Below are 17641 nucleotides of genomic sequence, written 5' to 3'. Positions count from 1 at the left end.
CAGGCAGATCTCACCAGCGATGCAGCAGCCCGTCGGCGGTCGTTACTTACCTGTCAGACACAGCGATGATGACGTCTTCCACCTGCGTCCATGTGTTGCTCCTCAGCGGGATGCCAGCGGGAAGCCAGAGAGAAGAAAATGGGCCTGGACGTTCTCACACGATCAGCGATATCCAGCGGGGGGCCGGGTCGCAGGAACCTGTCACATGTAGCAATATCGCTAGCGATATCGCTGTTGCGTCACAAAATCGGTGATGCTTTAGCGATATTGCTAGCGATCTCGCTATGTGTGAAGGGGGCTTTAGCCAGTAGATAGATGAATATTTAGAATTAAGAGCAAATAAACTTCCAGGCTCCTTATCTGTGAACTGCTCCAATATTTATGTTTAACCCTCTCCCATAATGACAGTTCTGCTTCACATCACTTGTCTTATCTATTGCGTTATTTCTGTTCTGTCTTGTGTATAAATGTGATTCTTCAGATTTTGTATTAGTCTAGCCTGATGAAGAGACCTGAGTAGTCTCGAAAACTTGCAATTTGTTGCCATCTTTTCAGTTAGCCATTAAAAGGTATCAACCACTGAGGACTCTCAATTCTAAATATTCTTCACAAGTTTACCATTATTTTGAGGCATAGATTTGGAAAGGTTAAAGGTGTTAAACCAAGTTTGGAAGTTATGTCCTATACCCTATAAAGGATTATTTCAAGATAGTTGAGGGTATGACTTTTGGGGCACCAATCCTGAGAACTGGGGCTCTGAAGAGTTAATTCATCATGTGCAACTCCGCTACATTAATTCTTAACGGGAGTGCCGAAGATTAACAGAACACTGCTCTTGGATAATGAGCTTAACAATGCAGCGGAGGTGTGCATGGTTGACTACGACTCCAATCACATGGGCTTTTCTGAGCTCCAGGTTCTTGTGATTGGTGGGGGTTCCATTTCCCTAACCCTTTAATGATCAATAATGGAAATTTTAGGTATATCACTTTTAATCAGTATTTCAGTAGGAAGTACAGGTGCTTCTCAAAAAATTAGAATATCATCAAAAAATTAATCTATTTCAGTTTTTCAATGCAAAAAAGTGAAACAGAGTGATCTATTTCAAGTGTTTATTTCTCTTATTGTTGAGAATTATGGCTTACAGCGAATGAAATGCCAAAAGTCATTATCTAAGTAAATTAGAATACCTTATAACACCAGCTTGAAAAATGATTTTAAAATGTGAAATGTAGGCCTACTGAAATGTGTATTCAGTAAATGCACTTACCACTAGGTTGGGGTTCTTTTTGCATCAATTACTGCATAAATTGGCCGTGGAATGGAGGCGATCAGCTTTTGGCCCTGCTGAGGTGTTATGGTAGCCCAGGTTGCTTTGATAGCTGCCTTCAGTTTGTCTGCATTGTTGGGTCTGGTGTCTCTCATCTTCCTCTTGACAATGTTTTAAAACCAGGTATTGGTACTTTTGGCAGTGTGGACAGGTGCCAAGTCCTGCTGGAGAATGAAACTTCAATCTCCAAAAAGCTTGCCATTAGAGGGAAGCATGAAGTGCTATAAAATTTCCTGGTAGATGGAAGCGCTGATTTTGGTCTTGATAAAACACAGTGGACCTAAACCAGCAGATGACATTTCTCCCCAAACCATCACTGATTGTTGAAACTTCACACTAGACCTTAAGCAGCTTGGATTGTGTGCCTCTCCACTCTTCCTCCAGGCTCTGGGACCTAGATTTCCAAATGAAATGCAAAATTTACTTTCATCTGAAAACAACACTTTGGCCCAGGTAAGACCATTCTGGTGTTGCCTATTTTTCATGAGTGGCTTGCCACAAGGAATATGACACTTGTAGCCCATGTCCTGAATACATGTGTGTTGTGGCTCTAAAAGCAATGACTCCAGTAGCAGTTGACTCCTTGTGAATCTCCTCCAAATTTTTCAATGGCTTTTTCTTAACAATCCTTTCAAGGTTGCGGTTATCCCGGTTGCTTATTAACTTTTTTCTACCACAATTTTTTCTTCCACTCAACTTTCCATTAATATGCTTGGATACAGCACTCTGTGAACAGCCAGATTCTTTACCAATGACCTCCTTGTGGAATGTGTCAATGACTGCCTTCAGGACATTTGTCAAGGCAGCAGTCTTCCCCATGATTGTGGGGTCTACTGAAACAGACTAAGGGACCATTTTAAATGCTTTGCAAGTGTTTTTTATTAATTATTCTAATTTACTGAGATAATGATTTCTGGGTTTTCATTGTCTGTAAGCCATAATCATCAACATTAAGAGAAATAAACACTTGTAATAAATCACTCTGTAATGACTGAAACAAATTAACTTTTTGATGATATCTAATTTTGTGAGAAGCACCTGTAACTATTTTAAAGACAATATACTCATAATTCTTCACAGTTTGATTAGATTAACACTTACATAACTTGCTTATAATCTATGTATGCATAATGTATTTAACTCCAGATTTCTTTATTTCTTAGATGATGATGTCTTCTTGGAAGATGAAGATTTGAGACAGGAATATGTGATGAATGAATATGGTGTATTATATCAGGGAAGCAAGGACTTTATTCTCACGACACCCTGGAACTTTGGACAGGTATCATGCCATCATCATTGCATTTGTAGTACCAGAAACAGCGAATGGAAATGCATTGCTAGAAAGTCAGATGTACCGGCCTGTGAAGCAGGGACTAATGGAGAGTGGTCTGAATGTTCTGGGTGATAATTGTTATGGTCTTTTTACCAACATCCATACTCAAAATACACATCAGTTGGACTGAAGTGTTGAATTGCATTGTGACTTATTTGAAGAAATCATAGATCTTCAGTACCCCTAGGTGAACTGATCTGAGTCGTAGGTTATCCCTGGTCCAGCAGTAGATAGATAACCAGGTAAAGCCATTCCAAGTCCAGTCTGCATGATTTTTTGCAGCATGTTGATTTTTTGTATGTGCGTCAGGACAATATCCTTCTATCTTTGTCACTGCCAAATTTTAAGACCCGAAGTCCCAGGTCAGAGAATCTCTTCAAAACTAGAATATATTTTCATAATTACTTATTTTGTAGCCCTAGTTTTGTTGTTAGGGCCAATATCTCTCTCTTGAAGTAGAGTTCTCAACTAATTAATCTAGAAAAGTATATAAAATATTGTTTACAAATTTTACGGTAACATGATTTTGTTTAAAGATTTTGTTGTAGAGAAAGAGAAAAAGCAGGATGGCACTCACCGTTCATGTGAATCAAATCACTTTATTTCACATACACAGGACATCGGCATAGGCACGGGAGCAATGTGCTGGAAGTTGGACAACAGCCGTTTCGCGCTCAATACGCTTCAACAGGTCCTATGCTCAGAATACAGATAATGCAAATTAAAACACATGTGTGAATAATAACTCCTCCCCTTCACCTGAGCATGTAGATATGGCGGTATTCCTTTGAATATTTAATATCATATTTCTCAATTGCAATATAGTGCTGTAAAGGGAAATGTTTTTTATCTTCTTGTGTTTTTTTGTTTTTTGTTTTTCATTAAAGAGTTTCATTGGTAGAGGAGTCACAAGATATGCTCAGGTGAAGGGGAGGAGTTATTATTCACACATGTGTTTTAATTTGCATTACCTGTATTCTGAGCATAGGACCTGTTGAAGCTTATTGAGCGCGAAACGGCTGTTGTCCGTCTTCCAGCACATTGCTCCCGTGCCTATGCCCTGTGTATGTGAAATAAAGTGATTTGATTCACATGAACGGTGAGTGCCATTCTGCTTTTTCTCTTTCTCTACAACAAAATGTTCTGTTTGTTTCAATATGGGATTGAGCACCCATTCCAAGTGGGATTAAGGTGTTTTTTATTAATGTGAAAAATGTATGTGCAGACATATACGGTATTTTTTCACACAACGGTGCCGGATATCTATTTTCTCAATTTGTTTAAAGATTTAGCTTCAAATTGAGATCATTACATTAAAAGAATTTAAAGGATTTTACACAATTTATCTTAGAGTGAGTAGACTTCTAAAATAAAGAATAATTACGGTACTTAGGCTACTTTCACACTTGCGTTTTTTTTGCGCTGCGTGCGCAGTGCAAGCGCGCATAAAAATGCATCATGCGTTTTTAATGTGTTTTCTTGTTTTTTGCGCATGGCTTTTACAAAAAAAGCATGCGCTTTTAAACGCTGACGTGCGCTTGACCATGCGTACGTCAGCGCTCCCATAGACTTTAATGTGTTTTTGGGTGAATTCCGTGCGCATTCGTTTTTTTTTTTTAGACAGGTCGGACGCACCAAAAATGCAACAGGTTGCATTTTGTGCACCTGGGCGCACACTACAAAAAAACGCATGCGCATACAAATGCGTAAAAACACATGACAATGCACACCCATGTTAAATATAGGGGGAAAAATGCACAAAAACGCAGTGCAAAAAAACGCAGGTGTGAAACCAGCCTAATCCATCAAATTCCTACAACTTCATTGCTGACGCTCTAGTGATCTCCATTGCTTCTGCATTGATAAGATTCTCTCCATCATATACAGTACATGGCCGCTGAAGCCTATCACTGATTTGTTTGACCACTGAGACCAGTGAATGGTTGCATCTGTCAGATGCGATTTTCTGTGTTTTTGTTTTCTTTTTTTCTTCCTCTTCTTCCAAGATCCATAACTTTTTAAATGCTCTGTCCATATAGCCGTGTGAGGGCTTAATTTTTGCAGGACGAGTTGTATTTTTGAATGACTTCATTCATTTTATCATGTAATTTCACTGGAAAGAAGTAAAAAAATTTCCAATTGGTTCAAATAGCAAAATAGTATAAATTCCACAATTTTTTCTTGTTTTTTTCATTAACCATGTACACTATATGGTAAAACATATGATTCTCCAGGTCAGTATGAGTATGAAGACAACAAAGACGTATAGTTTTTTTTACTTAGGTAATAAAAAATAAATTCAGAAATTTGTAAAAAAAAAATATAGTTTGCTTTAGTCGACATTTTCCAAGACGCGTAAAGTTTTCATTTTTCGGGATATTGGGCTCTGTGAGGGTTTATTTTTTGCACCATGAGGTGGTGTTTTTACTTTTACCATTTTGGGGTAGATACAATGTTTTGATCTCCTCTTATTGCATTGCATTGCCAAAAAAGTAATTCTTAATGTAATTTAATTTATATTTTGATATATCAGACTTTAAGGAACGCAGGGATACCAAATAGGTGTATTTTTTTAATTGTTTTATTTTCAATGGGACAAGCTGGAGATGATTTGAACTTTTGTGCTTTTTTATTTTTTCAGATTTTTTTCACTATTTCCTGTACTCAATAATCCCCATAGAAGACTTGAAGCTGTGATCGTGTGATTGCTTGTGCTATACATAGCAGTGGATTAACACTGCTATCTATAGAGAAAATCACGATCTTTTATGAATGCCAGCTCAACACTAGCTTTCACAGGAGAATCGTTATGACAATCACAAGGGTCTTCAGCAGATCCCAAGTTGTCATAGCAACTCATCAGTGCCTCACAATCATGTCACAGGCGCACCAATTGGAGTCACATGTTAAATGCCACTGTTAGAGATTTAACATGTTAACAGCTCCTCCCACCCATGGCTGTTGAAGGCACATAATCTGCGAGCCTGCATTAATCGCAGGGACGTGACTTTTGACGTCCCTGAACGCGAAAGGTTGTGAATGAGTTAATGGTCAGTTCTTTATTTTAGAACATTGCCTGCTCTTGATAAATTTTTATAAAGTAATTGAAAACCCCTCTAAGGCATTTTCTGAATATTCCTTGTGTTCTATGGTCGTGGACAGCAGCTACATGGATTTATTTTCCTCTCATGATTTGCCCCAGCTGCCGAGACTTCACCTGCATGCCACACAGATAACATCATGCCAGACCGACATATCAAACGCGGCACCAAGGAATCCAGAATCTCAGGAAATTCACGCAACTCCTGTCCATATCCATAGAGCACAATGAACAATGGACTTGTTTTGCAAAGTGATCCGCTTATCTCTACATAGAAACAATACATGGCTTAAATGCTAACACTTAAGGTACTGTCACACTTAGCGATGCACCAGCGATCCCGACCAGCGATATGACGCGGTCAGGATCGCTGGTGCATCGCTAAGTGGTCGCTAGTGAGCTGCCACACAGGCAGATCTCACCAGCGACATAGCAGCGGTCGGGGGGTCGCTACTTACCTGTCAGACGAGGCGATCCACGCGTCGCTCGTCGGCGCCACAGGAAGCCCAGCAGGAAGCTGACGACGAGAAACGGCCCAGGACGTTCTCGCGTGATCAGAGATAACCAGCGGGGGAGCGGTCGGAGGTAAGTATCAGACATAGCGATATCGCTAGCAATATCACTATAACGTCACAAAAACCAGTGACGTTATAGCGATATTGCTAGCGATATCGCTTAGTGTGACAGGCCCTTTAAACTACATAAAAAACATTTTGCTCTCATTGTCTAATGGCAATGCTCAACCCAAATAACTATAGTATGTCATAAAGATTTATGTAATTGTTCACACCCATATATTTATACTCATTTTATTTTTTTTACCTTTGAATGAATGAGAAAAAAATGCAATAAATGAAAAAATAAATAGGCCTCATATATTATTTAGTCTACATTTGTATAACATAATTAATTTGGCAAAAAGAATATTTAGTTATCCTCCTATTTTGGCAAGAGTCATCATGATTCATGTGTCATGTGTAGCAGAAGCTTACCTGTGTATGTCAATATTTTAGTTATTTAATTTGTACTGTACATAACAGTCTGCAATGCCAAGGAAACTTTTCAAAGATTACCTGGATGTATCATTAAACCAGTGTCATGATCCATGCCGGGATTTGTATCCTGTCTCTCTTTCCCGGTCTGATCATGTCAAGGGTTAACTTTTCTCTGCCTCCTTCTGGCGCCAGGCTGGCTATTTCTCTCCACTGCATCATGCAGGCGGTGTAAGTTATAGTTTCTGCCTACAGCATGTGTAGCTGACCCTGTGTGCTCTGATTTGTTCTGCTGCTTTTGCTGACTGTACCGGTGTCTCTTTATTCCCCTCTTCCCATCCTGACTCTGTGTTCTCTTTTTGTGTTTCGACTCACTGGTATTTGACTTGGCTTGAGAACCCTGACCTGCTGTTTGTCTCTCGTCTTTTGGCATATCCGCTCCTGACCTGTACTGACCCATTTGGCTTGTTTCTGACTCTGTGCTTATATTATTCCTTTGGTACTGCGCTACAGACAAATTATCGACCAAGTTTGTTTGACTATTCTGCTGCCACCTGGTGGTAGCCTCGCTGCAGCGCTGCAGGTCTGCTCTTGCTTTGTGCAGTCCTCCCTCCACTCTATTGCCATCTAGTGGAGCTTGCATGTACCTGCTTGCAGCAGCGTGACAACCAGAATCTCTCCAAAACTGAACGTCTCATGTTTCCTCTCTCTACTATACTATCTATACAATATAATGCAATTTTCTCTCTCTTCCATTTTCAAGACTTCTCTCTTGCTGCGACAGTTTTCTGGAATTCACTGCCCTGGAAAATCTGATTAAAACCTAGCCCACACATTTTTAAGTGTTCTTTAAAAACACATCTCTTCAAACAGGCCTAGCACTTCAACTCAGTAATCTAACTCTCCCGTTGCCTCTTTCTAAATTTTCCTCAGAATCTGGTCACTCCTATTCATTTGTCTCCACATCCTCCATGCACCCAATAGCACTTGGAAACTGCACTCAGGCATATCCTGGCTGCTGACCAGCTCATGAGGCTTATTTGGAAGCCCCTACTTATTAAGATGGTTAGACCATGCATGACAAGCTCTCTTTAACTATAACAACAACCTATTTCCTTATACATTGTAAGCTTCCGAGCAGGGCCCTCCCTCCTCCTGTAACTGCTGAACTATGTGTTAGTTGGTAATGTCTTTATTGTATGTACATGTCCCAGATTAATTGTAAAGTGCTTCTGAATGTTGGCGCTATATAAATAAATGTATTATTATTAATTCTTAGTTCTGGGAATTGCATTGTAAGTTTATGAGCTGGCATCTTCATGTTCATGACTCGAGTGAAAAAGTATCAATGATGACCAACTGAGAGTATGTAAGGAAAAAAAAGGTCAGGACTCAGTACTAGTGATGAGCGAACGTGCTCGCCACTACTCGTTATTCGCCTGAGTATGACTACTCTGCGGTAGTGATGGGTAGCTCCCGAAGGAGCCGGCTCTTTATAGTGAATCATATGAGCCGGCTCCTGGCAGGGAGCCAATTGAAATTTAAACGGCTCTTTGCCAGTTCACGTTCCACAGTCAGTCCCCTCTTGCCCCGCCCCTCCCGGCAGTAGTCACTCTGATCTTATCCAGGAGACTGAGAAAGAATGCATGCTCCTCCTGCTGCCGCACATAGCACTGACTCACAGCCCCGCCCCCCTCCAATCTGTGACAAGCATTCCTTGCCCTCTTGTGATTGTTTTTAAGTTAACACACACGCTGTGTTCCTGGCAGCCTGCCCTACCCTGGATGGATGTGTCGTGGACGGATACAGTGTAACAAACAGTAGTGCATGCAGATTGAGGTGCGTGTAATCAAATCAAATCCTCCCAATTTTGCAACCATATTGGTGACGGTGAGGAACTTGGGTATTAATTTCCTCACAGACTATTTTTAAAATACCCACAAATAAATAAAGAGGGAGGTTGATAGCCTGCAGAGAGAAGAGGAGTGCACGTACAGTGGATAACAAGATGAGTGACAGCCGCAAACGAAGTAGGATTTGGTCGCATTTTGATTACATCGACAACACAAAAACAGAATGTAAAATTTGTAAGATAAAATTGTCATACCGAGCAGGGTCTACCACCAACCTTCACAGACATATTAGAAATGTACATCCAACAGTGCAGATTGAGGAACATGAAATCACCACTGCAACTACTGGAACTGCTGCTGCAGTGTCTGCAACCAGCTCTGAGGCATCAGCTAGACCACGACCTGCAACAACCCAGAGATCTATACTCCAATTTATGCCAGATAAAGTCATGACCCCAGCAAGAAAGAGTGCAGTTGATAGAGAGTTGGCTAAGATGGTTGCAAAAGACTTCCAACCAATGACAATTGTGGAGGACAACGGATTTAAAAATTTTGCCCATGCTCTCAATCCGACGTATGTTCTTCCAAGCAGGAAAACACTCAGCCAAACACTTATTCCAAAGCTATATGAAAGTGAACGTGCCTCATTACAAGAAAAGGTTCAAATGGCTGCAGCAGTTTGCCTGACAACTGACTGCTGGACATCCAGAGCCACCACGTCCTTCCTGTCAGTAACATGTCATTTCATTGACAATTATAAAATGGTCTCTTGTCTTCTGGACTGTTTTGAGTTTACTGACAAGCACACTTCAGAGAACTTGGCAGATGAACTTCTAAGGGTGGCAAAAGAATGGGGAGTTGAAAGCAAAGTCATTTGCTGTGTTACTGATAATGCAGCTAATATAACCAAAGCCATTAAAAACCTAAAATGGAACCATCACCCGTGCCTTGCACACACAATTAACCTAATGGTAAGAGATGCTCTGAATGAGATAAAACCCACTGTGGACAAAGTAAAATCAATTGTGGAATTTTTCCATAGGAGTACAACAGCCACAATGAAGCTAAAGTCTACTCAACAGCAAATGGGTATGCCTGAACTGAGGCCCAAACAAGAGTGTGTCACAAGATGGAATTCCACATTTCATATGCTTAAACGGCTTCTGGAGTCCAAGGATGCAATCATATCTACCCTGGCCATTATCAACGCACCTGTTGAAAATCTGAGCCGAGAATGCTAATCTGCCCAAATGACAATCTTAACATGTTGCACTTTTAAAAATGGTTTTCTGCTGCTGTTTTGAGCATTTGTTATATTTTTGCACATTTTATATTTGTTAATGTTTTCATACTAAACAGAATACACAAAATGTTATTTTGGAAATTGTCAGGTTTAAAGGGGTAGGCTCAATTCTTACCTTTCCCGGCTCCAGCGCTGCATTTTCTCTTATGCCCCTGCCTCAGGGGGCGGGGCCGGAGATGCGACAGGCAGTTCTGTGCGCACGCATGACATGCGCACAGAACTCCGTGATTGGCCTCCGGGGACCGATCGCACAGCTCCGTGCTGTCACCGCCCGACCCACAACGGCACAAATTCCTTATCTAAATCCGCCTGGATGCAGATGCGACATGTGACACTGCAGTTTTGCTGCAGACTGTTTGCAGAAGATAGCCCACAGCGAACTTGCGAAGTGTGAAGGTAGCTTTAAAATGTGGCACTGATAATTAGGATCTTGTTGCTATTTTGCATGTTCATTTTGTGTTTGTTAAAGTTTTTACAGCAAATAATATAAAATCTGGTTATTCTGGAAACTATTCTGTTTTATGTCATAAATTGGCACATGTGTAGATTTTTACTAAAAGGTATACAATCATGGGTTAACACATACCAGAATTTGGCTTCAAATGATTTAAAGCCAAAGGTAATAGGAAATGAAGAGCCGTTTTCGGAGCCAAAAGAGCCGGCTCTTTTTGGTGTGCCGATCCAAAAGAGCCGGCTCACCAAAAAATCGCATTTTACCCATCACTACTCTGCGGGAACTCTGGTCTCCACCCTGCATTTTTGGCAGTCTTTAGAGACCCAATCACCATGCAGGGATCGTCTGCCAGGCACTGTAATGCCGCAGCCATCTTTGTTGTGGTCTTGCAGTGATGGGCTGGCCGCGCAGCATCATCAGGGGCAGGGGCGGACCTACCGCCCGTGCAGCCGGTTCATTGAACGGGGGCTCCAGGGGAGAGGGGGCACCTCCAGCCTCCTGCACCCACATGGCTAATTATTCAATTCAAATTACCCATGTGGAGCGCTGCAAGGAGGAGAGCAGAGGAGAGGAGAGTAGCGCTGCAGGAGGCGGCAGAGTGAGGGCTGTGGTCAGTAGGGTAGCTAAGGGGGGGCAGAGGGGGCAACTACGGGCCCCTGCGAAGGCGGTGGGGGGCCCCGGTGCCAGCAGTTAGCCCCCCACCTCACAGCCAGCGATGTCGTCCTGTGCTATTCTGTGCGCACGGGACCTGTGATGAGGTCACGGGAGGGGCGGAGTTGGGGTCACATAATCAGGGGCTTCAGTGGCTGCAGGGCTCTGCTGTTCTGGTTGTCATGGTGCACTGCTGGATGAGGTAAAGTTTATGTGTGGGGTCAGGAGGGGTTTACAGGGTGGATGTAGCAGAGCCGTGTGTGTATGAGGTGTACAGAGCGGAGCAATGTGTGTAGAAGGTGTACGAAGCAGAGATATGCATGTATGAGGTGTACGGAGGAGCGGAGCTGCGTGTGTATGTTGTGAGCGGAGCCATATGTGTGTACAAGGTGTACGGAGCGGAGCCGTGTGGGTGTACGGAGCGGAGCCGTGTGTGTGTACGGGGTGTACGGAGCGGAGCCGTGTGGGTGTGCGGAGCAGAGCCGTGTGTGTGTATGGGGTATACGGAGTGGAGTCGTGTGTGCAAAGTGTACGGAGCGGAGCCGTAAGTGTACGAGGTGTATGGAGCGGAGCTGTGTGTGTATGGGGTGTACGGAGCGGAGCTGCATCTGTACAAGATGTACAGAGCGGAGCCAGGTGTGTACAAGGTGTACGGAGTGGAGCCAGGTGTGTACAAGGTGTACGGAGCAGAGCTGCATGTGTACAAGGTGCACAGAGCACAGTTGCATGTGTACAAGGTGAACGGAGCAGAGCAGCCTGTGTACAAGGTGCACGGAGCAGAGCCACGTGTGTACAAGGTGTACGGAGCGGAGCCGTGTGTGTATGGGGGGTGCGGAGCGGAGCCGTGTGTGTATAGGGGGTATCAGGTGCAGTAATAGGGACACATACGGCAGCAGCGGCTCAGCATTGGGGTATCAGGTGCAGTAATAGGGACACATACAGCAGCAGTGGCTCAGCATTGTGGTATCAGGTGCAGTAATAGTGGCACATATGGCAGCAGCAGCTCAGTATTGGGGTATCAGGTGCAGTAATAGGGACACATATGGCAGCAGTGGCTCAGTATTGGGGTATCAGGTGTAGTAATGGGGACACATACGGCAGCAGCTGCTCAGTATTGGGGTATCAGGTGCAGTAATAGGGGCACATACCGCGGCAGCGGCTCAGTATTGGGGAATCAGGTGCAGTAATAGGGACACATACGGCAGCAGCGGCTCAGCATTGGGGTATCAGATGCAGTAATAGGATCACATACGGCAGCAGCGGCTCAGTATTGGGGTGTCAGGTGCAGTAATAGAGGCACATGCGGCTCAGCATTGGGGTATCAGGTGCAGTAATAGGCACACAAGGCAACAACGGCTCAGTATTGGGGTATCAGGTGCAGTAATAGGGACACATACGGCAGCAGTGGCTCAGTATTGGGGTATCAGGTGAAGTAATAGGGACACATACGGCAGCAGCAGCTCATCATTGGGGTATCAGCAGGATGAGGGGTTTGTGCAGGTTAGGGATAGCTGGTGATGGGGCTGGAATATGAGAAGTGAAAGGTGTCGTTGTTGTATTCTCTGTAGCAGAGTCATGGCTGGAGACGTTGTCATGTCGTTCTGGGCCAGATGGAAAAGACGTGAAAAGTGAACGATTTCATCACAAAGATCGTCAGCGGTAAAACACCAACTAAAACTGTGCAGTAGTCACATATGTTTTGTAGGACTGGTATTTACCACTGACCATATGGCGGTAATATCAATATTGGTCTTTATATAGCGATTATTTTCAGTACAGCGCAGTCATCTCCTACATCTACTATTAGGGAGCGTCACCGAGTTGTAATCAAAGTTACCTAGTTAGGGGCCCACTCAGAAGTTTTGCCCCCCCCTGAACCAAAAGCTTAGCTATGCCTCTGGCTGAGGTGATGATATCAGATCAACGGCCAGCATCAGTGCTGCGCTGCAGCTATGGGGGAGGAGAGGAGAGGAGACAGACACAGACTGACTGTCACTCATTGCCTGTGGTGCCGGCCCGCCGGTGGCTGCAGTGCAACCGCAGGTCAGTGTATGATGTGTCTGTCTGTGTCTGAGTCACTCACTTGTGCTGTGCCCCTGCCCATATGCTGCAGCAGCTCAGGAATGTGTGGAGTGCGGACACTGGACAGTGTGGAATGGATGGATCCTCTTGGTCTGGCCTGCGCTGCCTGCTCTAGTTAAGAGTACTAACAGAGCTGAGCAGGACTGAAGGACTGGGACCGAGGCGCAGGCATGATTTTGGGGGGCTCCTGGAGAGGGGAGAAGTTGAACTGAACATGGCAGGCATGATTTGGGGGGGCTCCATCCTGGGGGAGAACTGAAGCATGATGGCCCCTGGCTGCTCATGAATGGGGGGGGCCCTGGCCTGGGGAGAAGGGAAGCATGGCCTTGGCTGCTCATGAATGGGGGGCCCCTGGGGAGAAGCATGGCTGCTCATGAATGGGGGGCCCCTGGCCTGGGGAGAAGCATGGCCTGGCTGCTCATGAACGGGGGGGGGCCCTGGCCTGGGGAGAACTTGAAGCATGGCCTGGCTGCTCATGAATGGGGGAGCCCCTGGCCTGGGGAGAAGCATGGCCTGGCTGCTCATGAATGGGGGGCCCCTGGCCTGGGGAGAAGCATGGCCTTGGCTGCTTATGAATGGGGGGGCCCCTGGGGGAGATGCTTGGCTGCTCATGAATGGGGCGGCTCATGGGGTGGAGAAGAAACATGAATCGGGTGGCCTATATAGGAGGAGAAGCAGCATAAACTGGGGGGGCCACATGGGGAGAAGCAGCATAAACTGGGGGAGCCACATAGGGCGAGAAGCACTATGCCAAAAGTAGACCGCATATGGGGGGAGAGCATTATGAAACAAAGGGAAATGGGGGTGCCTATATATATTACCTGGAGGCTGTTGGGCTATATATGTTATTTAGAGGCTATGCTGGGATGTATATATTACCTGGAGGCTGTTTTGGGCTGTATATATTACTTGAAGGCTATGCTGGACTGTATCTATTACCTTAAAGCTATGCTTGACTGTATATATTACTTGGAGTGGAGGCTATGCTGGGCTGTATATATCACCTGGAGGCTGTGGTGGGCTGTATATATTACCTGGAGGCTGTGGTGGGCTGTATATATTACCTGGAGGCTGTGGTGGGCTGTATATATTAACTGGAGGCTGTGGTGGGCTGTATATATTAACTGGAGGCTGTGCTGGGCTGTATATATTACCTGGAGGCTGTGGTGGGCTGTATATATTACGTGAAGGCTGTGCTGGGCTGTATATATTACCTGGAGTCTGTACTGGGTGCTGTATATATTACCTGAAGGCTGTTGCTGGACTGTATATATTAACTGGAGGCTCTGCTGGGCTGTATATATTACCTGAAGGCTGTTGCTGGACTGTATATATTAACCGGAGGCTATGCTGGGCTGTATATGTTATTTGGATGATGTTCTGGGCTGTATATATTAACTGAAGGCTATGCTGGGCTGTATACCATATTTTATTTGGAGGCTGTGCTGGGCTGTATATATTAACAACTAGAGGAAATGCTGGGCTAGTGGGCTATATAAGTTATTTGGAGGCTGTGCTGGCCTGTATATATAATTTGGAGGCTGCATCTGGCAAATAATAAATACAGCCCAGCAGCACTCTACAGATATTATATCCAGCCCTGCATAGCCTCAATATTAGATATACAGTACATTTACAGTTGGGAAAATCCGCAGCAAAAATTGACATGGTATAGATTTTCCCGCTCTAAAAAACGCAGCATATCCGCTGTATATTTTAGTGGCACCATGTAACGCGGATCTAGCACAACTGCACTTGCCGCAGCCGGCCGAAAGCCCAGTAGAGAATGAATTGGGCATGCCAGATCGGTGCCACAAGTCGCCCGTTAGGTGAGAGAGGTGCGGAAGTCTGCCGGATCTGCTGCTAGTAGGGGGGGACCACTACAGTCTATGTCCTCCCCTGATCAGGGGTATAAGAGACCGGACGCCGTCCTGCTCGGCGCATTTAGCTCTAGATTGAAATAGTGTAGAGAGAGCTGCTGCCGAGATAGTGTCATATTTGGGGATTTATTAGTCAGTGTGGGGCCTACCATCCTAAACTACTCAAATCCAGCTAAACCAACAGGACTAAGGACTAATTCTGGAGTATATAAGTTGCAGTGTTAGGTAGGCAGGGGATTGTACTGTGCTCTATACATATCAGTGCAAGGCCTGCAGGCACTGTATGTGTGTATATAGATATCATTGCATACATCAAGAGGGTCCATTCCATTACTGTCTGCTGCTGCTACCTATAGCATATATTGACTGTATATACCTAGCCCCAGGTATAATTGGCTAGGAAATTTTTTTTTGCCAGGTTAATAGAGATTATTTTATTGCAAAGCAATACTGAGCCTTTTTTTTATCCATTTGCTTTTTGTCACTGCACAATACAGCCAGATGCTTTTCCTAGTACATCGTGAAAATCCAGCAATTTTAAAGGGGTTCCAAAAATCACTTTTAAGTTCGTAGAGAAATCCTTCATTTTTATGTGGTACGGTAGAGTAGTTTTTTTTTTGATTGTCTTAAACAATTTCTTGACACCATTTTGCTGAAGCCCCAAAAATACATACTGTACAGGCCACATGTTTTACAGTGTGGTAAATCTGTGACACGCCTCATACATTCGTGTACTAAAAATTTGGGCATTGTAGGGCTAAATTCCTAGTTATATACAGCTCTATTTTTCATTATAAAAAAACAGGCTACATATTTTACAGTGTGGTATCTCCGTGCCAGGCCTCATATATCTGTGTGTTCTAAGTTTTCGCATTTTAGGCCAGTATTCCATTTTTTTTTGCTGTCTGTCACTCTAGTTATATATAGCACTATTTAGCATAAAAAAGAAAAAAAATACAAGCCACATATTAGGCAGTGTGATATTGTAATGGGGTGAAGAGGAAGAAGAGCCTAAAAGGGGTTACATTTCCTGCTCCGTATCCGGAATGACCTAGCCAGACAGCAGGGTTGCCGTGGGGAAGACATTCGGGCCTGGACCGACTGAACCATGTGACTGTGGGGGGCTCTGACAAGAGAGGAGAGGTGCTGGACAGGAAGCTGTGCAGAGAAAGGGCGCGACAGCAGAGCACGTCAGACCCGGAGCATAGCGTGCCAGAGGCAGAGCGCGGAACAGAGGACAGGCTGCAGCACCACGCTCCCAGAGAACGAGAACCTCCCGTACAGAGAAAGAGACTGAAGGACGACGTGTAGAGAGCGCCGCATGTGAGTACGTGGACCTGGTAGCCTCCGTGACTAGAGGAGACTTCCTCCCTGACAGTGCAGAGACAGTGACCCGAGACCGCAGTGACAAGCTGGGGCCCCTGAGCGTGGCAGAGAGACTTCCTAGTGCATGCAGCATCGTTCCTGTGGAGAGACAGTCAGGGTATAAGAGAGAGTCAGAGCAAGGGAGACTCAGGTTTGCAGCATCTCCCTGCTCCTGGCTTTAACCACTGAGGTCCCAGCTTCATTTAGAAAAGAGACTCTAGAGACTGCAAGCACCGCTGTTGTCAGTGCTAACGTGGGAGAAGCTTTCCTCGGACTGATAAGTTCTATTTTTCTGAGGTTAACCGTTTCAATGCCTGCATAACTGTTTATTGCTTTTTAGAGATCCATTGTGCTGTTCTACTGTTTATACTGTCACCTTTAACCTTCTACTGCTCCTCCCTGCACGGAGAGAAAAATCCTTGCAAATAAATCTTTAACTCTTGGTCTGTTTTAGATTCGTGGCGACATCCTCAGTAACTGCAGTTTATTACAGTATCTCCATGAAAAGCCTCATATATCTTTGTGCTTTAAGTTTGAGCATTTTAGGCCGGTATTCCATTTTTTTGTCTGTCTGTCACTCTAGTTATATACAGCACTATTTTGCATTTAAAATAAAACAGGTCACATATTTGGCAGTGTGCTATCTCTGTGCCAGGCCTCATATATTTGCGTGGTCAAAGTTTGGCCAGTTTGGGCCAGTATTCCAGCGTTTTCCTGTCTGTCGCACTAGTTATATACAGCACTATTTCGCGTTTTAAAAAAATAACAGGCCAGATATTTGGTAGTGTGGTATATCTATGAAAGATCTATCTGTGCAAAAAATTTGGCCATTTTAGGTCTACATATTCTAGTGTTTTTGCTGTCTGTTACGGTTCTTAGTGACACCAATTTGATAACCTGAAAAACATTTTTGACTACAGTCCAGATAGTTTAAAGTGTGGTTTTCTCACACACGTATCACATACAAGTTTGTTCCCAATTCAGCCATTTGTAGTGAATGTATATAATATTCTACTCCATTTACAATGGGCAAGGCGCGTGACAAGGGAAGGGGAAGTGGACATGATGGTGATGGTATGCCGAGGCCGCGGGCAAGCTGAAATTTGGCCGCAAAACACCCACATCTTCTCGCTGGACCTTAGTGTCCAAAGTCCTAGGGGAACGCCGCAAGACAGCACTATTGAAGCCAGAGCAGTGTGAAAAGGTTGTTGGTTGGATAGCGGATAATACTTCCAGTTACTTATCCACAACCACCTGTCTTTCACATGGACAAGTCTGAGTAGCCATGAATCTGG

The 17641-nt window shown here is 44.2% G+C and overlaps 1 protein-coding gene across 1 annotated transcript in view; it reads left to right on the top strand.

Moving 5' to 3' along the window:
• The window catches only part of LOC141059043 (protein-glutamine gamma-glutamyltransferase 5-like), a 209159-nt gene that overhangs the window by 98828 nt on the left and 92690 nt on the right, over positions 1 to 17641 (top strand). Inside the window, exon 4 of the mRNA XM_073555253.1 lies at positions 2494 to 2612. Coding sequence (XP_073411354.1) covers positions 2494 to 2612 — 119 coding nt within the window. The remainder of the gene's footprint in view (positions 1 to 2493; positions 2613 to 17641) is intronic.

This window comes from Dendrobates tinctorius, unplaced genomic scaffold (assembly GCF_039654945.1).
Source record: "Dendrobates tinctorius isolate UK_male_01 unplaced genomic scaffold, ASM3965494v1 ptg000223l, whole genome shotgun sequence".
Taxonomy (NCBI): Eukaryota; Metazoa; Chordata; class Amphibia; order Anura; family Dendrobatidae; genus Dendrobates; species Dendrobates tinctorius.
The sequence above is the reverse complement of the archived record's forward strand: the minus strand, read 5'-3'. Positions and strand labels throughout refer to the sequence as shown.